The sequence below is a fragment of the Mustela nivalis genome (assembly GCF_964662115.1).
Source record: "Mustela nivalis genome assembly, chromosome: 11".
Lineage (NCBI taxonomy): Eukaryota > Metazoa > Chordata > Mammalia > Carnivora > Mustelidae > Mustela > Mustela nivalis.
Genome location: NC_139030.1, coordinates 47473392 through 47498400, shown reverse-complemented (window position 1 = coordinate 47498400; position 25009 = coordinate 47473392). Strand labels below are relative to the sequence as shown.

Sequence of the window (25009 nt, the reverse complement as noted above, 5' to 3'; positions counted from 1 at the left end):
AACTTTTTGCATCTTCTTTGTTTGGTAAACTTCTGTTCAATCTTCTGAAATCAAAGATTGAGCTATGGAATCATCTCCTTCTGAAGTTTTTCTTTTCCAGAATGTTTCCATCACTTCCCTACTGAGTCTCATTGTAATACTTAGTTGAACTGAGTGTCCTGACAGATAAGCATTTTAGGTCTTACATACAGCACCTAGTACCATTCCTGGCACATGGTAGGCAACCAATAACAAATTTTCAAATTAATAAAAAACTAAATAAAAGTTAAAAACTAAATATTACAAAGGAAAAAAGGTAGTACAGTTATAGGACTCTTTGAACTTTCAGGTTATGGGGAAAAGTCTTGAAAATGAATTTTCTTTCTCAGATTTATTTCGGAGATATTTATTTTTTATATAGGCAGGCTAAGATAAGGAAAAGACTAGGCATAGGCCCAAGGGCTTAGAATTTAAATCCTAAAGGTTAATCTTAGATTTGGGCAATGTCCCTCTAGAAAATAAGAAAGACGTTGCTTTGGTGTTAGCTTTGTTTCCAAATACTGCTTTATTTAAATAAGATAATTGAAAATGTGTATTGACCCTTAAATTTCTGGCAAATTCATATTCCAATAACTTTTCCTTTTTTGTATATTAAAAAACCTAACAGCTGTGGAAACCATTCTTGCTTCATTTCAATAGTGCAAAATGATTGATTTCAATAGTGTAAAATTCTCCCTTTTCAAAAATTCTTGAGAGAAAAATCAAAATCTACCTACTACACTGCAATGAAGTACTGGAGAATTATTTGCAATCCTGATAAACATTTATTTATCTTTTTATTTATTCCAACAGTAATCACTTTATTTGTAGACTCAAATGAATATTCCATGTGTACATGATAAAACTTAGAAGTCTTTATTGCTGGGATGTCTGGGTGGCTTATTTGGTTGGACCACCTGACTCTAGACTTTAATTTTGACTCAGGTCTTGATATCAGGGTGTTGAGTTCAGGCCCAGCATTGGGCTCCACGCCTACGTTAAAAAAAAAAAAAAAAAAAAAAAAAAAAAAGTTTTTACTGCAAATTTTCGTAACTGTAACACTCCAGCCAAGCAAGTTTACAACCGCTCAAGAATACTAGGAAAAACCGAGTAAAGACTTCCAAATCTTTTTCTTTTTTTAAGATTTTATTTATTTATTTGACAGAGAGAGATCACAAGTAGGCAGAGAGGCAGGCAGAGAGAGAGGGAGAAGCAGGCTCCCTGCCGAGCAGAGAGCCAGATGGATTCGGGGCTCCATCCCAGGATCCCGGGATTATGACCTGAGCCGAAGGCAGAGGCTTAACCCACTGAGCCACCCAGGCACCCCCCAAATCTTTTTCTAATTAAAGGCAGACGGTTACATTTCTGACGGAATGGGTTACACTACATTTTCAAAATTTAGTTTTATATTTTAGCTATTGCCTTAGGTGCCACATGAAAGCTCTATAAGGCATTTTTTTCCCTAAAACTGGTGTATATATCCTAAAAAAATCTTCTCCATGTGCAGTGAAATACCTAAGTTCACCACTGGGAAAGAACCCTTCTTAAAATCTGGCCAATGTTGAGTCAAAGATCTTAACATATAACACATACGATTTTGTGAGCACTGACCAACGGACCAGAATACGTTAAAGGGAAGTCTTGGAAGCTTTTCTCGGGAATACTTAAGATAGAAGGCCTTGAAGCGGGAAACCGCAAGCCTAGGAAAACACTACATGTCCCGGCATGATTTGCGACTACCAGCGACCATAACTCCCAGAATGCATTGCTCGCGGCACGCAGGATTTCCTTGTAGCTGGGAATTGTAGTTCTCTCCGGTCGTCTGCATCGGTATAGGCGAGGGTGTGTGGTTGCTTACCTAGCCGGAGGACATCAGGCATATTCTTCCAGTTCTTGGAAAAGTGGAAACACTTCGAGACACTAGACTGAGTGGGTTCATTGTCTTATCTCTCGGTTTCTACTTTACAGAGGTAACTTACAGAGAGGCTGAAATTCATGCAGCAGCGCTCCACCCCTTTTTTCTGGGAGCGACCTAGTTCTGGTGAAGCTGTTTGGCCCTAAGCTCTCTCCGTAGTAGCCGCCGCCCATCCCTCTTTGTGTGCTTCGGGAAGCGGCTGAGCCAGTGGCTGCGACTCTTGGGAGTTGGGAGTGAAGGAGAGGGACGTTATCCGGACGTTGCAGGCGGGCGGACTCTTTCTCCCATCGCGCCAGCTGACAGGTGAGTTGACCTTGCTAGCCTCAACGCTTTTCGGCCCCAATCTCATGTCCGAGCTCAAAGGGCGGTTTGGCCGTTCCTGCTGACAGCGCTGCCCGGCCCGGCTCCCGGAGAGGCGGGGAGAGCCAGGTGCGGTGACTCAGGAAGGCCAGGGGAGACGAGACCACTGGTTTCCCTTCTTGACTCACCGGAGGATGGCCCGCAGAGCTTCGAGGCTTGCCGGCGCCCGGCGGCCCCCCTCCTAGACGCACTATCCTGGACCGCGCCCTCTTGGTGGTGACCTCAGGGGAAAAGTGAGTCCTTTCCACCTTGCCCCCATTTTATAAACAAAAGTCATTCGTACACGGCGTTGACAGCGCCTTCCCTTGCCGTGTATATTGCAAAGTGCCCGAACGTGGAGGCTGTAGCACAAAATGACAGAGGCTTTCTCTTCCTTGTAGTTTTGAGAGAGTGAACTTGTCAGTCACGGAGCTTCCGGCCTGGGAGGATGAGCTGGTCAGACTTTGCTGTTGGGCTTTGACTAAAAGTATACTTACTTTGAATATATTTGATAGTTAATCATGGTAAATTTTGTGTTTTGCTTGTCCTGAATATTATTGGTTACACGTCATTTATGGGAATTTTGTCTGACCGCATATTTTTTAAATCAAAATTTTAGGGATGAATGCAAAACTGGTAATAGATTTGCTCTATGTCGTATAACTTAAGAGCTCCTTGATGCCAACCCATGTCCTCTGTTTTAAGAGTCTGAGACATTGCGTTAAATCTGGACATGTGAAGAGCTTACTTGGTGCCAGCTACTTTTTTCAATTCTGAATATTTATGTACATTTCTTTATAATGTTTTTCAAGACTTAGTAAATATATGCTTCCATATTTAAAAAGTAGAATTTGTATGTTATCTTTTGATAGCAGTGAACTACATGGCCTCTTGAGACAATTTTCTTCTTGAAGATGTATTTTTTAAAAGAGCGCTACTTTTACCAACGTAATAATGATTGTAAATGATTATATGTTTTTTAAGGTCACAAACATGTCGGACAAAAGTGAATTAAAGGCAGAATTGGAACGAAAGAAGCAGCGGTTGGCCCAAATCAGAGAGGAAAAGAAGAGAAAAGAAGAAGAAAGGAAGAAAAAGGAAGTATGTTTTATTTTTTTAAGAAAATATTGTAAAATAATTGGATTTAATATCAAATACTTACACCTTTATATAATACTTTCAGAATAGTTAAAAATCCAGCAGTTGTGACTGCAAATATGGCATTGTAGGTGAATTTTACTTTAAAGAAGGCAGGTATGTGAAAATGACAAAATTAATAAATTAAAATATGATTTTTTTTACTGAATAAAAATATTTTGTATAGATTGATGCATTTTGAGGATTTGGTTTATAAAACTCAATCTACATATTTCTCTTCTAGGTGTATGTTTATTATATAAATTAAGGGATATCTGCCTTGTAATAGCACATAAAACATGGCATATATATCATAACTTAGGAATTTGAATTTCCTTATCTGAATGCTTTGCTAGTCTGCACTGCTAACAATCTGTCAGAATAAATAATAGAAAAGAGAAATATGTAATAGGTTATTTAATTGCTTAGGGAATTTGTTATCTCTTTCATTATGAAACATTTTCCTTGAAATATTTTTGCCAAGCAGTAGGTCTGATATTACCTTAAGAATAGACTGGATAGGTATGTCTTCTGATTTTTCATATCACTATTTTATCATGTATGGCAAATATACATTGACCCTGAGCTGGAGATATTTTACTTGTTGCTCTATGGATATGTACATTTTTCCCAACTATTTGGACAGATTTGCATACTTTTACCACAGGTATGTTTTAAATTAGTATGTTTATTTTACTTGTTTATTTATTATAATTACTTATTATTTATTTATTATAATTACTAATTTAATAAATTAGTATGTTTAAATGATCAGCGTAAGATAATTTGTCCCAAGTATGACATTAGTACCAAGGGTTCTATTTGATTGCCAATAACCAAGATTTCCAGAAATCTCTTAAGGGAAAAGAAAAATCAGAAAAATTAAAAGTACAATTAATATGCATGCAGCATTTTTATGATGCTGCAAAGGCCTTTGAAGAATTTTCTAATTTATTCTGAACCTTTCTGTGATATATTATTGTAAGAAAGTTGGAGGTTTAAGTTAGCTCTTTGATTAAAAGTTAAGTGATAGAAACATGTCCGATAGAGCCATTCCAAGGTAGTGTCTATAACCTTAAACCCTTCAGTGCTGAAAGCATGTTTGATTTTTATTTTCTAAGATGGCCATAATTGGCATAAATAGTCTAGGGATATATACTATATGATTTATAGATGATTTAAAAGTTATAAAACATTACAAGAGATAATTTAATAGTATTAAACAGTGAGTCTACTAATACATTGCTATATATACAGGTGAAGTGTCAACTTGATAATATAGCCTGTTTGGCTATTGTGATGAAGTCCACTGATGACTTTTTTTTTTTTAAGATTTTATTTATTTATTTGACAGAGATCAGAAGTAGGCAGAGAAGCAGAGAGAGAGAGGAGAAAGCAGGCACTTTGCAGAGCAGAGAGCCCGATGCAGGACTCCAACCAGGACCCTGGGATCATTACCTGAGCCGGAAGGCAGAGGCTTTAACCCACTGAGCCACCCAGGCGCCCCCCACTGATGACTTTTTTAAGTTAAAGTGGTATCATGGAATATTATGATTGACAGAATTGTCTGAGTAATAGTTGTCTAGACAAAATAGCATCTGAGGTGTATATAGAAAACTTTCCCTCGGAAGGCTTAAATTTCATTTGAGATGTTTTGGATGATCTGAGGTTATTGAGGCTTATCTAGTTTACCTGGAAGAATTTTGCTAAAACTATAAGTGACTGAAGTAAAAGCTGGCAATAATTTATTTTATTTTATTTTAATTATTTTTTATAAACATATAATATATTTTTATCCCCAGGGATACAGGTCTGTGAATTGAAAGCTGGCAATAATTTTAATAACAAATGTTCTGTATTACACATAAGTGAATTTTAACTTTACCAAATTCAACCATGTTTTCTTTTTCTTTTTTTTTTTTTTTTTAATTTATTTGACAGACAGAGATCACAAGTAGGCAGAGAGACAGGCAGAGAGAGGGGAAGGGAAGCAGGCTCTCTGCTGAGCAGAGAGCCCGATGCGGGGCTTGATCCCAGGACTCTGGGATCATGACCTGAGCCGAAGGCAGAGGCTTTAACCCACTGAGCCACCCAGGTGCCCCTCAACCATGTTTTCATTGTTATAAAAATAAGACCTATAATTTAAAAAACAAATAAAAACCTTTTTCCAGGTGAATTTTTGACAAACATCTTCTACGTAAAATTGCATAAATACAATGAAGACTTCATACAGAAGTTTGAGGTATTCACACTTGATTTTCAACAAATCACATTGTCCATTTACTTAAAATTTGTTACCTGTTAAGTAGTTTTTTTTATAATGTTGTGGCATTTATAGCTAAGCTTTTGTGCCACTGGGGAAGGTTTCCACAATTCCTAACTGTGAATAGCCATTTCCTACTGTAGATAAATAGAAGTTGGCTGGATTTTTTAATTTACCTGTTAGGTAAAAACTTTTGTGGGAAATCCTTGATTACATATCCTTTGGAAATTACTTACTAGAGCTCTCCTGGGAATGATTTTCATGTAATGAGTGTAATGTGCATTCAAAACCAAGTCACATCCCCACCAAGAGTAAATAGTGTTCATTCATTATTTAAAATATACCTTTTTTTGCAAGCAGAAATGTTACATAGCCTGTGTAAATTTAAATTTTCAACTTTAAAAATAGACTGATCAGAAGAAGGAAGCAGTTGCTCCTGTGCAAGAAGAATCAGATCTTGAAAAAAAAAGAAGAGAAGCTGAAGCATTGCTTCAAAGCATGGGGCTAACTCCAGAATCCCCCATTGGTAAGGATAAGAATATATCCATTTATAAGAGCCAAGAATAGATGGTATTCAGCTCAGATATATCTGAGATGAATACAATTGAGTTTAATATATTTTGCATATTTTTCTTATTTGTGTCTCTTAAAAATAATCTTATACTTTATTCAGAATTATCTTTTTTCACATGTGCCAATAAATGGTTATTTTGTTTGTTTACGAGAGCTGCAAGATTAAGTGTACTTATTAACATACACTGAACAACCATTTGACTTCTCTTATTAAATCAGTAATTTATTTCAACATTTGTTGAACAAGTTTCTATGCCATACTGTATTTGGCTTAAAGATGACTCCTGATCTTAACTCTATATTTTTTTCTGTAGGTTAAACAGAGGTATAATGAATTAAAATTCTAAAAGTATGTTAGTGTTCAGAGATATAGGAGGGGAAGGGAAAGATAGTCTTCTGTTCTCATTGCTAATAAGGGAAATAATATTGGTAGCCTTTTTTTTTTTTAAAGATTTTATTTATTTATTTGACAGAGAGAAATCACAAGTAGATAGAGAGGCAGGCAGAGAGAGAGAGAGGGAAGCAGGCTCTCTGCTGAGCAGAGAGCCCGATGCGGGACTCGATCCCAGGACCCTGAGATCATGACCTGAGCCGAAAGCAGCGGCTTAACCCACTGAGCCACCCAGGCGCCCTATTGGTAGCCTTTTATGCAGCAGTTTGACTTGTTCTTTTTTGGGCCATTCATTTTGATAAGAGTACTAAACCAAAAAGCTGAAATAGTAGAGGTACTGAAGACAATCTAGTTACATGTCAGAAAGCATTAAACACTTACTTAAAATAATTCTAACCTGGATGCTATTACATAGTATTTTAGTTTGACATGGTCTTTGTCATTTAGGGTTAGTTTGTCGGTAGCTAATTCCATCTAGTTCAGGGAACAAATTCCAGAAATAATAACTGCTATTTGCCTTCGTGAACTACAACATAACTGTTTCTAGAGCTGATATTTCTAAAAGGTTTCAAGATGAAAAAGCTGGTTACTCTCATGGTCTGCTTCTTGTTACTTCTTTCAGCTCATTTGCCTTTTCCGTAATGATAGCATTTGAAGATTGAAATATATGTATATGTATTTAATAAGTTTACATTCATATTGCGTTTTAAAAGTAAATGAATGAGAATAGTATTGTTAATAAAATAGTAACTAAACCAAGTTTCTCTTTAGTTGTATAGTCTTTGATCAGTTTTTCTGTTGCTGGCTTTGTTTTCCTCCTGTGGGGTATTTTTTCCCCTTTTCTATTTTTAGTATTTCAGTTTTACTGAATTCACTTGCTCATATCTCTCAGTTCATGGCCCTCCTCCATTATCAAGTCTTGAAAGACTGTTCTTCAGAGGTGTGTGTGTGTGTGTGAGAGAGAGAGAGTGTGTTTTTCCCTTACTCCCCATCTTTAGTTCCATCCCTCTTCCCAGTCTTGCTTAAGTACCCATTTTTGCATTTTTAACTTATGTGCTTTTAATCTGCCCTACCTCTGTTTACATACTTCAAGGTTTCATATATATATGTGTGCATGTATGCTTCATACACATAAACACATTGTGTTATGTATTATTCTGTTTGTATCTTTTTGTTAAGCAGCATTTGAGACCTACCCATGTTGCTAAATACAGATCTAGTTACTTATTTTTGACTAATGCATGGTATTCCATTATATACCATATTTTACTTATCTGTTCCCCAAGTGATAGGCACTTAGATTGCTTCCATCTCTTTGCTATCACAGTAAACACTGCAAAGAATACATACTTTACTTTTGAGAACTGTGGAAGAGTTTCTCTGGGATGTATGCCTAAGAATTGACTTGCTGTATTATTGTGTATAGGCTTACTTTACATTTATTAGAGTCTACATACCACTCTCAAGAATGACTACAGGTTTACCCTCCAAGTGCCAGTGAATGAGAAAGTAACTATTTTACCATATTCACATCATCACCTGGTGTTCTCTGACTTTCCAATTTTTGCCAACTTGAATGGGTATAAAGTAGTATACCAAAATGTTTTAATATAAATTTATCTGTTTATAGTGAGTTGTTGTGCTTTTGGGCTTTTTTTTTTTTTTTTTTAAAGAAACCCTTTCTTTGAAGACACAATATATATTTTCCTATATTATTTCTGTTAGGCTTTATAATTTCAGCCTTTACCTTTAGATGTTTGGATTATATTTTTGAATATAGTATGAGGTAGGGATCCAATCTAGTTCTTCTCTATATAGTGAGCTAATTTCCTCAGTTCCATTTATTAAATAGTCTTTCTTTCTCCTTACTGATACTGATGCCAACTTTGTTGTATAATCACTTCCCATATATTCATGACATTTCTGGGCTCTGTATTTTCACTGTTCATCCACTTGGTTTGATTCTACACTATTAACCCACAGTTTCAATTACTAGGACTTAAGTATTCTGTGTAATTTTCTTGTACTGCCTGTATTCATTGGCCATCGTGGTTATGATTTTAAAATAAATTGGACAGCTTTACCTTATGATATTTTGTAGAATAGCTTTTAAAGGGTAGATGTTACCTGTTCCTTTAAAACTTGGTAGAATTCAACTGTAAAATTGCCTGGGATTACAACTTTTTTTTTCAGGGGGTAGTTGAGGCAGAGGTTATTCACCATTTTAAGTCCCTTTTAAGGTTGTAGTCTATTCAAGTTTTCTATTTATTTCTGTATTGGTTTGATTTTTTAAAAAAGCAATAATATTTATTATCTGTCATAGTTTCTGTGTATCAGGAATTTGGTAGTGGCTTAGCTGAGTGGCTGTGGCTCAGGGTATCTCATGGCATTGAAGTCAAGATGTCAGTCAGAGCTGCAGGCATCTGAAGGCTTGCCTGCTGCTAGAATATGCTTTCAAGGTGCCTCACTCATATAGCTGGCATGTTGGTGTTGGCTATTGTTGGTGAAAGACCTGAGTTCCTGTCCACATGGGCCACTCTACAGAACTGCAGGAGTATCCTTGCAGAATGTCGGTTCTCCAAAGTGAGCAATCCAAAGATAAAGAAAGCCAGGAAAAAGCTGTTATTTTTATGACTTACTCTTAGAAATGATCAGTTCCACTACATTCTTCTGTCAATTGGAATTCACAAAGAATTTGGACTTTCTTTAAAACTGCCAGAATATTTGCTACAGATTCATAGGTCTCTCATATTTTGACATGATCATATGCTTTTTTCCCTCTTAATGTACTAATTTGATGATTTATAATGATAGCATTCTCATGTAAAAGCAAGCTTACATTCTGGAATAAACAACTTAGTTATGAGATGATTTTTTGCCTTTTTTTTTTTTTTTTAAGATTTTATTTATTCAACACGGAAAGAGAGACAGCAAGAGAGGGAATACAAGTAGAGAGAGTGGGAGAGGGAGAAGCTGGCCTCCTGACGAGCAGGGAGCCTGATGCAGGGCTTAATCTCAGGACTGTAGGATCATGAACTGAGCTGAAGGTAGATGCTTAACGACTGAGTCATCCAGGTGCCCCGAGATGATTTTTTTCTTATGCATTGCTGAATGCATTTGCAAATATTTTATTTAGGAGTTCTGCATATATACTCAGAATCATGCCTGTAATTTTTTTCCTTTTATTATATCTTGTCTGGCCATTATAATAGATATAATGGTTATATCTATAATGGTTAAAGTAGCCTTATTAAATGGGTTGTGTGGTTATCCCCTTCTTCTATTCTCTGACAGATTCCTAAAGATCTTTCCAGTATTTATTTAAAATTAGGCTTGAAGAATACAGGATACAGATGAAGGCAGTGTCTACCAAACTTTTTTGACAGTAGCCCAAAATAAAAAGTACATCTTATATCATGACTTAGGATGGATACTTGTTTCTCTTTTCACTACAGAATGTATTTAGTCAATATTTTTAAATTATAGAGGTGTAAAAATACTGCTAGAATATTCAAGAGGATTCATTAAAAATATCAATCTCTTTTCCTAAAATAGACTTTTTTCTTTTTTTTTTAAATTCTGAAAAGAATTTTTTAAAAAAGCTATAGCGAATAAAATCTCTTTTAGCTTCTCATCATTGGTAGTTTCTTATTTATGGGTGAGTTGACTGCTTTTTGTCAGAGATCCTTGAAAACAGAGAATAGTGTCCAGCACAGCATAGACACTTAAATATTTGTTGGATTATTATTAGGTCATATGTCTTTCTTCTTGTAAGGCCAAATAAAAGCCATCTGCTTTAAAAGCAAAAACAAAATCTGATTGTTTAAATTTTAGAAAACGTAATGGAAATGAAATATGACCATTTCATAAAAGAAGCATGGCTTTTTTTTTTTAAACTAAATTTAAGTGGCCAGTCTTAAAATTAATTTTAGGTACAACTTTCAAGACATCTTATATTCAATATGGAGTTACTAAGCATTGATGATTGAAAAAGTAAAGTGAATCTCTTTTGTATGTGTAACTACTATCTTAACCATCTTGTAAAGAGATGAAAACATACACTGCCAAGTATTCTATAGCCTGAGTCTGTATCAGTAGGCCAAAGAACATTGATTTGTATGGTAGTTTATTATTAGGATTTTCTTTTACTAGGAAAAAACAAAAGAACTTTGCTAGTCAAAAACAAGAATTGCATCATTTATTTCCCTTGCACCCCTTGTAACTTTTGAATACCTTAAATCTCATTTTTTCCACTGTGTTGAGAAATATTTGACATATGTCACTATGTAAGTTTAAGTTACGTTGTATGATGGTTTGATTTACATATATTATAAAAGTAATTACCACAGTAGGTTTAGTTAACATTCATCATCTCATACAGATATACTAAGCAGAAATAAAAAATTTCATCTGATGGCAACTTCTAGAATCTATTCTTTTAATAATTTTTTTATATATCATTTAACAGTGTTAACTAGAGTCATCATGTTGTATAGTATATACCTAGTACTTATTTATCTGATTCTTAGATGGAATGAGTGCTTTCTATGTACTAGCTCATTTCTTCAAGTTTAGCCTAATTTTAACAAATGGTTCATTATAGTATTTTAATACCACAGGATTTTATTTTTATTAATTTCTTTAAAAAATTTATCTGATGCTCTGAATTACATTGAAGAGAATAAAGGAAGCAAATAAATAAATAATAAATAAAGGAAACAAAACATTTAGAGATCAGTGGAGGATAATTAATCTTCATTATCAGGAGAAAAGGCCATAAAAAGGGAGAAATTAATATTTAGGAGAGTTAAGGTTTAAAGCAATACCTTTAAGGATGAAAAGAGGGAGTTACAAAAAAGTTAAATGTTATTATTCCAGGCTAAGAGTATCCACAAGGGGGTATTATTGTAGTGCGGGCTATGTTTGAGTATTAAGTATCCTAGATTAGCTAAAGGAGGCCTTACAACTTTGGGGTTATCTCAGAAGGTCACTCCTTCCATTTTACTGTCTCATACCAGCTCAGACTCCCTGCATTCACTTTCCTTGGCTGTTCACCTTTCCTAGGTTCTCCTTCCTGGCAAAAGCCCCTTCTTGCCAGAGGCTTTCTTCTATTGAGAAAATAACTGGGCTGTGTGTCATCCTTCATCTCTGAGACGTTTGCATAGTTTTGAGTGGCCACCTCAAACTGAATCCTAATCATAAATCTAGGTGCATTCCTAGGTGCTTTCTGGTTTAAAAATATCTAGGTGTTTCTTTGCAGGCCAAAAGGCAGCAATGTATGATTTTATATCCTTGGAAGGCCAAGATCTAAACTGGTAGGAAAGGTCTTTTGATTGGGTTTTTGTTCTAGATAATGAAAGAGTCACAGTCTTTCAATATTATTTACATGATCAGTGAATGATATGGTGTAGATTTGTCTTTCAGTTTACTCCATATTTCTCCTCAGGTTCTCAAAGAAGGAAATAAGTAACTTTGCTCTAACCTTCTAATAAGCTTAAAATTGTTTAAATACGCACATATGTTAATGTTAAATCTTTTATTTTGTGCTCTTTAAAGCCTTGTTTTAGGCTATATATATATATATATATATATCTGTGTATATATATATACACACATATATAACATATAATGAGTATACATGTTATGTATATATGTGTATATGTATATATTTGACTGGAATAAAAGTGATATGACCTAATTGCTGTTCTTATTAAGCAGATTATATCTCAGATACTTGTTAAAAGCTAATTAGTAATGGCTTTTGTTATTTTCAAAGCTGGTTGGACTCTTAAACCATCTTTACAAATGAATTCTAAAATTGAGTCTTTTTTGAGATTTGAGGGGCTATGATTTCGGAACTTTTTTTTAACCTCCCTGAATTCATGCTTTTTGTTTTTAGGGGTTTTTGTTGAATCTGAGAGTATGGTGGCATTGCCTTACTGTGCAATTACTGTAATCTTTGATTTTTCTAGACTAATTAGATTGAAATATGGTAGTGACCAAACAACACTACCATTCCATTTTTTTCTGTTAATATTACTCCTTTTTCGTAATTTTCGTTTTCTTGGTTTGTCTCTTCTATAGTATATGTTATTTACTATTGCAAGATGAAGTGGGTGAGCCAGATAATAACTTTGAGTCTTTAATAAATTCTTCCATAAACTGGCTTGAAAACTATCTTTTGTGAGAAATTATACAGTTCTGGGATGGAGGTTTTTATTGAATTACAAATGTGATGCCATGGTGATTAATTTTGCTTCTGGCTGATAAACTGATAATTTGGTAGCACCGCCCCTGTAATTTATTTTTTATCTTGGTAACTTTTATTGGCTAGGTTCATATATTTATGTATGTATAATTACTGTTTAACCTGTTTCCATAAAGAGTTTGAGGTAACATTTTTTTATATTGTAGTTTTAACCAAGTAAGGTACTATTTATTCCTGTATCAGTTAGGACTTAGACTAGGGAAAGCCTCACATTGAGAAACAGACAAAAAGATGAGGAATGTAGCCTAAATGAAGTTAAGAGACATTAATGTTCTTTTATTTTAGATGCAGATCATATTTAGCTACTTTGAGTTGTATACACAGCAACTAGCACAGTGCCATCCACCTGTGAACTATGTGAAGGTGATCTGATTTTATCATTGTTTCTGAGAGATGTAGTCACAATATTAGAAATATTCAATTATGTTTTTATAGTCTTTGGAATTTAAGCAAGACTTAATCACTGTATCTCAGGAAGCATTCTATTTATGATTTTCTTTCCTTTGATCTTACTATTGATTACCAATATAATTTGCCATTGGAAAAATAAGAATGATTAGTTTTATGCCTGTGTTTAAGATGTAATTCATCATAGAGACATTTTAAGGGTTCAGTGTGTGTGACTATTTTTTTAATTAAAGATGTAGTTCTTTAGATTAGTTCCTTTATAATTAGGAACTTACCTTCTTTTAGATAGACTATTAAAAGAAGGGCTTGCAGGCTCAACATAAAATGTGTTAGTCACTTAATATTATATACTGAAAAATTATTTTAAAAAGATACTTGGGATTGGGGACATTTATGGTAAAATTTAACCAGAAGATGGCAGTGATGATCCTCCATACTTCCTGCAATGGTAATCAAAATGTTTTACAAATGTAATAGCATGAAATGTGCACGTTTAACTGTTGATATATAATGTTAAGAGTGCTGATTTAGGGGAAAGCATTTGCTGTTTGTTTTATATACTATGAAAAATGTGTATTTTTCTATAAGAAGGGATTAAGAATATTTTGGGTGTCTGTATCTTTGTCTGTACACTTCAGTTTTTTCTGAATACTGGGGTAAGGAAGTTACCATAAGTCTTGCCTTATTTAAGTTGCATGTATCACTTTATGTTATATGCATCATGTCTAGAAGGCATGCTGTTTTATGGCCTGTTTGCATTTTTTACCCAAATTGTTGGAAACTAATGGACATTTTAAAGGAGCCATTCCTTTAGCTGTGGTCATTTTCCCTAAATTGGCCCCTTTTCTTGGTAAAGGAAAAATGAAATCATTTAAAGCATTAATTTCTGAAATAAAAATTGTTGGACAAAAATTAACATTTTAAAATAAATCTCAGAAAACTAAGAGTAAATGACTTTTGAAGAATATTTCAGAGTTTTAATTTTGATAACAATTATCAGTAGTATTTATAATCTGGTGATCTTAAAAGTGAAAAGTTAGAAAGGGGGGAAGGAATGCACTCCTTTGAAAATTAGTGCCCACATTTGGTGTTGGCTGGGACAAAGATGCATCCTTTCGTAATCTTGCCTTTTTTTTTTTTAAATATATAAAACCCAAATGCATTTTGCCAGAGAAATTGCATGAGTTGTCAGCATGCATTGTTAACTTTATCTTTCTCCTGTTCTTTCTACTGTTCATTTTCATTCATGTATTTTTGTTTTTTGGTTTGCCATTTTTTTCTCTTTTGTTAATTACTTCATGTTAAATTACTTTTGAAACATCATAAGCTGAGCAACCTCTCCGTATAGTAACAGCGGATACCTGTCTATTTCACTATTTAGTCCCTCCTCCTATGTCTCCATCCTCCAAATCTGTGAGCACACCAAGTGAAGCTGGAAGCCAAGACTCTGGAGATGGCGCAGTGGGATCTAGGTACAGTAAATTTCTTTTAATAGCTTAATGATAGAATGCATTTAAAACATACTGTTGATGCTTTAGAGGGACTCTAAATAGCTATGTTAAAACTAACATTTTGAAATCTAAGTGACATAGACACTTATTTTAAATTAGGGGACATTTTTTAAATAGTATTTTAGCTGTCCCTCTTGATTAATTTAGGCTGAATAGTTAACTGATTTTATACTAATTATTTTTATTAAAATAGAGATGTTAATTGATTTAATTTTTTTATGTCTAAGCATATGTCATAGACTATTGTGTGAATGTTTTGTATGTATAATATAATATAAACAGTATAAATAGTGTATGATAGTATAAAATAGTATAAATGTTATGGCATGACTAGTATCAAAATAATGTAAAATAGTTTATAAATAATGTGAAACCTCTGTTGTGCTTAGTTGTCCATTCAGTAATTGAAAATCTAAACAGTTTGGTTAAACACTTCAATTGTGTTCTATTGAGTCAGTAGTTCTAATCAAGATAGAAAATAATACTGCATAAAATTATCAAATAGAGTTAACTATTAAAGAAACAGGAGTGTTTACTGTCATGAGGACATTATGCTAAATGAAACAAGTCAGAGAAAGACAAATATTGAATTATGTCACTTATGTGTGAAATGTAAACAAAACAAAACAAAGCCAAGCTCATAGATACAGAAAACAGATGATTGGTGATTGCGAGAGGTGAGGGATAAGGAATGGTCAAAATGGTTGAAGAGTTTCAAAAGGTACAAACTTCTAGTTATAAATAAGTCATGAGGACGTAATGTACAGCATGGTGATTACAGTTAATAATACTATATTGCATATTTGAAGATTGCTGAGAGTAGATCTTAAAAGTTCTTCATTGGGGAGGGTATGTGCTATGGTGAGTGCTGTGAAGTGTGTAAATCTGGTGATTCACAGACCTGTACCCCTGGGGCTAATAATACATTTATATGTTTATAAAAAATATTAAAAAATATTTTTTAAAAAGTTCTTATCACAAGAAAAAAATAATTTTGTAACTATGTATGCTGACACATGTTAACTAGAATTGTGGTGATCATTTCACAATATATACAAATATCAAATCATTCTTTTGTATAGCTGAAAGTAATATAGTATTATATGTCAATTATACCTCACTTAAAAAAAAGTTTTCTGTCAACTTTTCCCATCCTCATGTCTTCCTTATAAAACCGTATTTCATATTTGTTTTAGGATCCTGCACACATGTTGGGACTTGCTTTCCAAAAGTTCAGTAAGATTTCAGCTTCTCTCCAAACATTAAACTGGGGAAAGTACTTTTACTTATTCCTCTTTGTCACACACACACACACACACACACACACACACACACAGCAAGCTTTTTAAAAACACTGTCATACATTCTGACTCCTCATGTCAGCTGAAATGAGATTAAACATAGTAAAAAAAAATTTTTTTTAAGTTTTTTATTTATTTGACAGAGATCACAAGCAGGCAGAGAGAAAGGAAAGGAAGCAGGCTCCCTGCTGAGCAGAGAGCCCGGTGCGGATGTAGATCCCAGGTCCCTAAGATCATGACCTGAGCCGAAGGCAGAGGCTTTAACCCACTATAGTTATATAGTGGGTTATATAGGCACCCCTATAGTTAAAATCTTTATTCAGAATCCTTATTGTAGGTAGGAAGTTAAATGTCCTCCTCAGAAGAATCTCTTAACATACCTCTTAATAAGAAATAAACTTGAGACGTTTTATCTTCTTTGTGCCTGAGTTCCTCTGATTGAAGTTATAATGAGTACCTAAAAGGCAAGAAAAAAGAAGCAAGAGAGCTAGATAATAAATTCAGTATTTTAATCAATTCTGGTTCAAATCAGGTTATCATTAACAATTAGAAGACAAAAAGGTCTCACCAGTTTGGATTTGAGATGTGTTTTCCAAAACTGTTTTGTAAATAGAACGAAAATTGGAAATCTCAATTTTACTGTCATTGGAAATAAATAATATAACTATCATTTAAAAAAAATCGAACCTTTTTTTTAGAAATAATAGTACCTTATAAAGTAGTATATATTATATTATATGTTAAAAGCTAAATTTATTTAGTCTAAACTCATTTTTTTTAAAAAGATTTTATTTATTTATTTGACAGACAGAGATCACAAGTAGGCAGAGAGACAGGCAGAGAGAGAGGAAGGGAAGCAGGCTCCCTGCTGAGCAGAGAGCCCCATGCGGGGCTGGATCCCAGGACCTTGAGATCATGACCTGAGCTGAAGGCAGAGGCTTAACCCACTGAGCCACCCAGGTGCCCCAAACTCATTTTTAAGACTAAATTTGTTTCATACCTCATACTTTTATGTTTTTGTACAAATATGTTAGTATTCCTTTGCTAATAAGCAAGTGGTATTTTCAAGAGAAGCTTTTTCCCCCTTTCTACAGCTTTACTGTAGTACAAATATTTACCCAGATAATTTTATGTTCATTAAATTTACTTATATTATAAATTATTTTTATGTAGATATTATACTGTGTTCATTTTGAACACTGTGTTCTTGATTTTGAATAGTAGATTATTTAAATGTCACATTAGTAAGTTTGCTTTCAAAACTATGTAACATCTACTAGATTTTGTTCTTTTTTTTTTTTTTAAGATTGATTGGTTTATTTGAGAGGGAGAGAGGGAATTCAGGTAGGGGGAGGGTCAGAGGGAGAGAAACTGAAGCAGACTCCCCACTGAGTCCGTACTTCAGAGCCCCAACATGAAGCTTGATCCCGTGACCTCTGAGGTCATGACCTAAGCCAAAACCAATAGTTGGATGTCCAACCAACTCAGCCATCCAGGCATTCCCTGGTTTTTTGGAGACCCATTGGAATATTGTGAATTGGTACAAGGAGTAAATACTGTTAAGAAAAATACTTATTTGTATATAGAACACGTATTCCATCAAATTGCCAAGTTAATGTTCAATATTATATAGGTTACCACAGAAAATTAAATATTCATGGTTCTTGCCTTCATGGAACTTACATGCTAGTGATTACATCATTAATTTAAAGATATTACTCACTATACTGAAATGTTCTAAGCATAGTGTGCTAACTTGTGTTTGAGTATAAATTTTTAATGATAAGTTATAAAACAAAAAAACAGGTATTTAAATACCTTTAGAGGTTTGTTCTTATTAGAGAATAAATATAAAATTTAATTTCTTCTCAGTTTAACAGGAGAGCAAAAAAAAAAATTCCTCTTTTTGACTGAGATGACCTGGTTATCTTACTACATACGTTGTCTCCTATGAGGCCATAGATTAATTTTCAAGAGGGCTGCATATGTTCTTTTTTATGTATTATATGTATACATACAAGAGTAAAAACTATGAATTCTACTACATCATCTCCAGATTCCATAGTAGAGAGAGAATTAATCTTGTTGATTAATTGGTGCTATTGGCAGTGAAATAATAGCATTTCTAAATATAAGGCCCTTGAAAAGAATCCCAAGATCTGAGAATGAAACAGAATGAATTTGAATTGAGCAGGCATGTTGGTAATGAAAGAATAAAGAGATTAAGCACAGAAAAATACATGAAGATGTGTGAAATGTGTGAACCCACACACTGAACTCTGTTAACTGGATGACAGTCCAAGATTAGTCAAGGGATAGGAAAAGATATATCACTCAAGGGGTTGGAAAAGATATATTGGACATTACCAAAAATGCTGTCAAGATATACCTGAATCACTATTTCCAAATGCCAGAAATTTCTGGCCTGGTTGTAATTTACGAATAAATATAAAAGGCCATGAAAAGTGATATCTCCCTAATTCTGCAGATTTGGAGTTGAATTCGTTAAGTTTCTAGTTCTCTTAGTCATTTCTGTTATCTCTAGAAAGTAGCTGACAGTAATTCAATTGGGTAATCCATGTTTCTTGTTTCTTTTCCCATTCTTAATCAGTTTACCTTTCAGGCTTTGGATTATATTGGAATTTTACTTTGTATGTCTACTGATGCCTGTAATAAATATAATTCTGTATGCTGTGCAATGTATTTTCAGTACTGGGTATATTTTTAAGTAAAGTTTTGCTTAATTTTAGACTTAAATGACATCCTCAACAAGGAGCTGTAGGTAACTGGTAACAACTACCCCTGTCATATTCCTTGGAGAGCACCTAATAGAACCCCTTCTGATTTAACAAAGTCTAAGTTTGTTGCTGTTCATTGCTTAGTACAAAGTAGATCTTCATAGTGACCTTTTCTTTGCATATACATAATCCTGTTTAAACCCACAAATCTTTCTTTACATTTTTATTTTTAATTTTTAAAGATTTCATTTATTTATTTGACAGACAGAGATCACAAGTAGGCAGAGAGGCAGGCAGAGAGAGAGAAGGAAATAAGCTTCCTGCTGAGGAGAGAGCCCAATGCGGGGCTTGATACCAGGACTCTGGGATCATGACCTGAGCCGAAAGCAGAGCCTTTAATCCACTGAGCCACCCTGGCGCCCCGTCTTCACATTTTTTTAAAAAAATATTTTATTTATTTATTTGACAGAGATAGACATAGCTAGAGAGGAACAAAAGCAGGGGGAGTGGGAGAGGGAAAGCAGGCTCCCCACTGAGCAGGGAGCCCGATGCGGGACTTGATCCCAGGACCCTAGGATCATGACCTGAGCAGAAGGCAGACACTTAACTGACTGAGTCACCCAGGTGCCCCCCTCCGTCTTTACATTCTTAATATGAAGAATTTCTCTAGTTCAATTCATCTGAGTGTTTTTACTGATAAACTGTTTATACAGGTAACATATAGAAGTTATTTGTTGTATTTATTTATTTTTTATTTGTTTTATTTAAATATTGTAGCTGTTTCAGTTGCTTGTTATACCTTATATGCATGAGTATATATATAGCCAAAAATGATAGTTTTACATATATTGTGCTTAACTTTTTAATAGGGACTATGAGTATCATACAGTACTATACATAATTATCATATATACTGCTAACTTGTAAGAATGCCCATTGATAAAGTACCTTTTGTTCTAGTAGTATAAGATTTGGCTTAAGTGGAAAAGATCCCATGTAAGTTATTTACCCAGTAGGCAAGGCTAAAACACAACGAAATATTTATTTAGAATTGATACTCTCTAGAAGTTTAGTTAATTTAGGTAAGTCCTTTGAACATAAAATATTTTTCCTGGGAAAATTTTTTTCCCCTACAGACAGAAATCTTTAGTTGTTTTCTAAAGCAGATGATATGTAAGCTCAAGGCTGTGCTTAACCCATAAATTGCGCAGGGGTCACATTTTGGAAACTTTAGCTTTTTTGTATCCCAGTGGAATAGTCCTTGGTTTTCTTACCAAAAGGCTTATGTGTTGATTCATTTCCTTTAGCAAAATGACAATTTTCTGCACACATTTAATGCTTTGGGCAATATTATAATATGTTAACTAAGATGTTTTTACTAATGCTTTTTTAATTAAGAAAATTAAAATTTTAACTTTTTATAGCCTAGCTTGTTATCCAAAAATAATATATTATTTGTGTTGTTGGATGCTTTGGCTGTTCTTATCCATTATAAGGCAATATTAGTTTCCTGTAATCTGAAAATACTGTCTTTTAACTATTCTGGGTTATATGTTTGCATCTTTAACCAACTTATGCTTATGGTGTGCAGTAGAGCATTAAGTGATAACCTGGTATTTATTTCATACTAACCAGAACATGTGGTGTTTAATTGTGAACAGTATTTTAGCTTTACCTATTCATAGAATATATTTGCTTGACTAACTTATGGCCTTTTTTGCTAACGCTTCATGGTTGTCCTACAACCATTTAGGACGCTGCATTGGGATACAGATCCATCAGTTCTTCAGCTTCACTCAGATTCCGATTTGGGGTATTGAATAGATTTTTTACCTTCCCTCTCTATAATTAATTTGCTTCTTTGCGAAACTCCTAATTTTATTTAAATTTCTAATGTACACTATACAGTTAGGAAAAGAGTTAATATTTTACCGTGACACCTCATTTATCCTCTGTCATTAGTGAAAGAAATATTTTATGTATTTGATTTCCTAGGTACCATAAGTCTACCATTTAAGTGTCCAGAGTCCTTTGATTATTTCTATATCTTTGATGTGAATTTTTCTAACCTGGATTATAAACTTCCCAGACTTTTCCTGATATGTATTCTACATATAATTGAACCTTTTCTGGGTTACCTGATACAAGTATTTTGTTTTCCTATAGTAAAATTTTCTCATGATTTCTAAGATGTTAAGAGGAACAGAGCTGTTGGTCTTCTACACTATGGCCCTGGATTGCTAGTGATTTATTCTTTAATTCATTTATTCACTCATTTATTTATTATAATCCCAATGCAAATTATGTTTGGTGCTGCCATTGTGCCATACTCAGATAGTAATATGATAATTTGCACCTTCTAAAACACATGATCATACCTTTTGGAATTATGTCTAAAGTAAGAGTATATAAGCCTTGAATTCGGGCATGTAGGAAAAGTATATGAGCTTCTTATACATTAAACTGGAAGCTTCTCTGTTGGCTGCCCTGTGATTCCCCCCAACCTTGGTTGCTTCTTTAGTCTCAGGAAAAGTGGCTTTTGGATAAGTGAGGTATTACCTCCCTACCCTTCTACTCCTAAATCTTAAGTATTTTGTTTGTTTGTTCTAATGTGATTTTTATCTAATTAGACTCTATACGCAGCCAAGTTGGTAACTTGTTCCTAATGTTGTTCTTGGCTTGGCCGTTTTTTCCCAGATACGTGAATGATTTACTTTTCAAGTAGTTTACATTTTAAAATTCAGAATACAGTGTTTTGTATTTCAAATTTTATTCTTAGAATATGAGATTACTTCAAATCTACTTAGGTTTTCCTATTTAATTCTTCGATTATATGCTTATTTTCCCCTTTAAAGCTAAGATATTCCTAAAGTGGAAAACACATTAAAAAATTTATTGTAGCCCACATTTGGGATCTTAAAGAAAACTAACCCATTTAATGTACTAATTTTATTATACTTTTTTGTATAGGATTCTGAAAATGTTTTATAAGAAAATAGTTATTATTACATATATGTATATATTTTAGATACCCTGCTTGACATTCTGAAATTACATCAGTACTTTTAAGACATCCTTTTAAGACAGTTGTATAATTGAGAACTTCTTGATGAGCTTGGAAGCATACTGTATTATTTGATTTAGTACCTAGATATCTAATAAATCAAGAAAATATCCTCAATATATCTAATAAAAGATATCTTTAATTTGATCTATATTCCTCAGCTACAGTTCTTTTCTTCTATTTGTCAAAAAAGAATGTATTCCCTCTATTTAAGACAGAGGTGACTTTAACAGTTTTCTTGTATTCAAAATATCTGTTGCTTTAATTCAGGAGTAGAATATCTGCATTGTAGTTTGTCTGTATATGAATCAAGGACAGTACTGACCATGCAGAGATTAGAGATTAAATATTTCATTTTGAAATGAAAATTGACTGTATGATTCTCAATTTCTGCAAAATATAAGTGGAAGGAAGGTCTTCAACAGAAACTTATTTTTCATTCTTAAAGCTTAAGTCTCCTAATGGTGAAGGAAACTAAACGTGGTCTGAGATCTATATATCTGTCTCTTCAAAAAAGTTGAATCATATCCCTTTTAAGAACATTTCTCGTAACCAACCATATTTAGTAGTCACTCTGAAATGCCTATCCTTCTACTCTATTATTACCCACACATTTGCTCTAAGAAACTAAATTATTTGCCTTTTTAAAGTGAAAAACAAACATCTTGAAATACCTTTGTTTTTTGCTCCCTTCTAAATTCCTTTTTTAAAATAAAGCCAATTTATTGTTCATCTGATATTTCTTGAATAAAAGAGGGATTTAAATTACAATGTTGGATATACAATGTTTAATTCTTAATTTTCCAAAATAACATGGTTTGATGTAGTTTAAATGTTTCATTTGTTGTATTTAAAAACATTTGTCTTCACTTTGTTTAGACGAGGACCTATTAAACTTGGAATGGCTAAAATTACACAAGTTGACTTTCCTCCTCGAGAAATCGTCACTTATACAAAGGAAACTCAGACTCCAGTTATGGCTCAACCCAAAGAAGGTGAGTGAATATTCTTAATTTAGTGATCATTAAATTCCCATATTGAATAAATAAGATTGTTTTTTCTCTTCCTTTTTTTTTTTTTTTTTTTTGGCATAATTTCTTAGGGAAACATTTAAAACTAATACTTTTAGGTTTCTGTATTGATGTTTTTATTTCTTAGAGTTTTAAACCTTTTTCTTTTAGAAGTTAAAGTATAAACTATGGTTTTTAATTTTGTTAACATAAACTTAAATATTTCCCTGGCAATTCATAGACCTGTATCCCTGGGGCTAATAATACATTATATATTTATTTAAAAAAAAAAAACTTAAGTTTTTAGTCTTCACTTTTTTATTGATATATGATGCTTTAGAATCAGAAAAGCTTAGGAATGTTCTATTTCTCTGTCACTGAGGATAATCCTTTAAAAGAATTGATCACACAGTAAATGAAACAGTGTAAATTATTTTTTGTAGAGCATATGATATTCTGGTATGCTATCATTGTTACCTATATTAATGAACAAATCTAGACCTAATTCTTAAACTTTTGGTTTTATGATCTAAGGGCTCTTATAATGTTGATTTCATATGCAGACTTTAATCTGTGTGTAATAGATGTATATGCAAGCATTATATTGAATTTTGAGTCTTTTGATTCTTTTGATTCTTTTTTTTTATTTTTATTTTTTTTTATTTTTTTATTTTTTTGTCCATTGAGGCATTTTATTTGCACGTATGTATTACATCCCTAGAAAAAGAATCCCAGGATTTTCCCTCCTGTGTGTTTTCGTCTTGCTTCTTCATGGTCCATGATGCCAGCTGAAGTTGTCAGTACAATGAAACCAAACTGGCGGGACGGGAGCAAGTTATTCTGCCATTTTTCTAGATCTTTCAGTTGTACATCAAATCTGGGGCTGATCACTCCACACTTGTTCAACCTGCCTGTGAGGTTCACAACAATCTTCCCCGCTCTGTGATCATCAATGATTTCAAATTCGCCAATGTAACCGTGCTTCATCATCACAGTGAGAAACCGGACGATGACTTTGGAGCACGGCCTAATAAGAACCTGGCGTTTGCCTCTCTTTTCAGCATTGTTGATGCTCTTGAGAGCATCTGCCAGGACATTCATGCGCACCATTATGGCGGCAAAGAAAGATGGCGGAAAGAGCCTTTTTTTTTATTTTAAAGATTTATTTATTTACTTTAGAGGTAGGGGGGAGCAGGGGCAGAGGTCAGGGGAGAGAGAAGATCCTCAAGCAGTTTCCCCATTGAGCACAGAGCTTGATGCAAGGCTCTATTCCAGGACCCTGATAGCATAACCTGAGCTGAGTTGGCCACTTAACAGACTAGGCCACTCAGGCACCCCAGGAGTCTTGATTCTTAAACCAGAAGGAGTTAACATTTTTATACTGGGAACTAATTTTTAAAATCTCATCAGATAGTTAATGATTCAAACATAAAGTTAATATGATAGTTCTTGTTTTTTCCAGTTAGACTAATCAATTTATGTCACACATAAAAAGGATTTACATAATATCCCTAGTAGAGGTCCACAGTTTCTTACCTGAAACCTTTGAAGCCACATACATATTTGAACTCAGAATTTGTCAGATTATAGTAAAGTTACTAGTAAAATATATGTACTGTAAGTAAACACTCTAGCAGCATCTTGGGCATTAATATTTTGACAGCAGAAGATATGAATATTCACACCAAGTAAAATAAATAATGATTATAAATAGCTTTACCTCTGATCATATCAGGGTTTACCACCAAATGAGTTATGGATTTTTAGAGTTGTTGATATTTTGGATTGTGGTCCAAGAATAAATTTTCCTTTTAACAGTCTGTGCATAAGGAACATTTTTACTCTTTGACTAGGAAAACTTATTCCTGTTTAATTGTGGAATATCAAACATTTAAAACCTTGTTTATTATATTTAAATTAATTTATTTTTAAAATTTCAGTTTCATTACCATGTTTCTCCATTAAGGAGAATCAAAAATAATATTCACTTCAGAAAGCCCAGAAAACACAGGTAAACAAAATGGAGAAAAAAAATCTTTGGAGGGACGCCTGGGTGGCTCAGTTGGTTGGATG

The 25009-nt window shown here is 33.6% G+C and overlaps 2 protein-coding genes across 8 annotated transcripts in view; one reads left to right on the top strand and one right to left on the bottom strand.

The window, feature by feature from the left end:
• Positions 1-1799: 1799 nt before the first annotated feature.
• The window catches only part of DYNC1I2 (dynein cytoplasmic 1 intermediate chain 2), a 56069-nt gene continuing 32859 nt past the window's right edge, over positions 1800-25009 (top strand). For 2 of the 7 annotated variants that reach the window (XM_082689162.1, XM_082689160.1), the window contains exons 1-6: positions 1840-2236; positions 3257-3373; positions 6081-6198; positions 14694-14784; positions 20616-20675; positions 22806-22921. In XM_082689162.1, coding sequence (XP_082545288.1) covers positions 3266-3373; positions 6081-6198; positions 14694-14784; positions 20616-20675; positions 22806-22921 — 493 coding nt within the window. In that variant the 5' untranslated portion in view covers positions 1840-2236; positions 3257-3265. Of the gene's footprint in view, positions 2527-3236; positions 3374-6080; positions 6199-14693; positions 14785-20615; positions 20676-22805; positions 22922-25009 lie in introns of those variants that run through there. The other 5 variants (XM_082689161.1, XM_082689163.1, XM_082689165.1 and 2 more) reach the window with 5 other exon arrangements.
• LOC309843618 (small ribosomal subunit protein uS8) lies at positions 23573-24089 on the bottom strand. The gene has a single exon (XM_082689192.1). It carries the CDS (start codon positions 24044-24046, stop codon positions 23654-23656), a length of 393 nt encoding a protein of 130 aa, XP_082545318.1. The 5' UTR covers positions 24047-24089; the 3' UTR covers positions 23573-23653.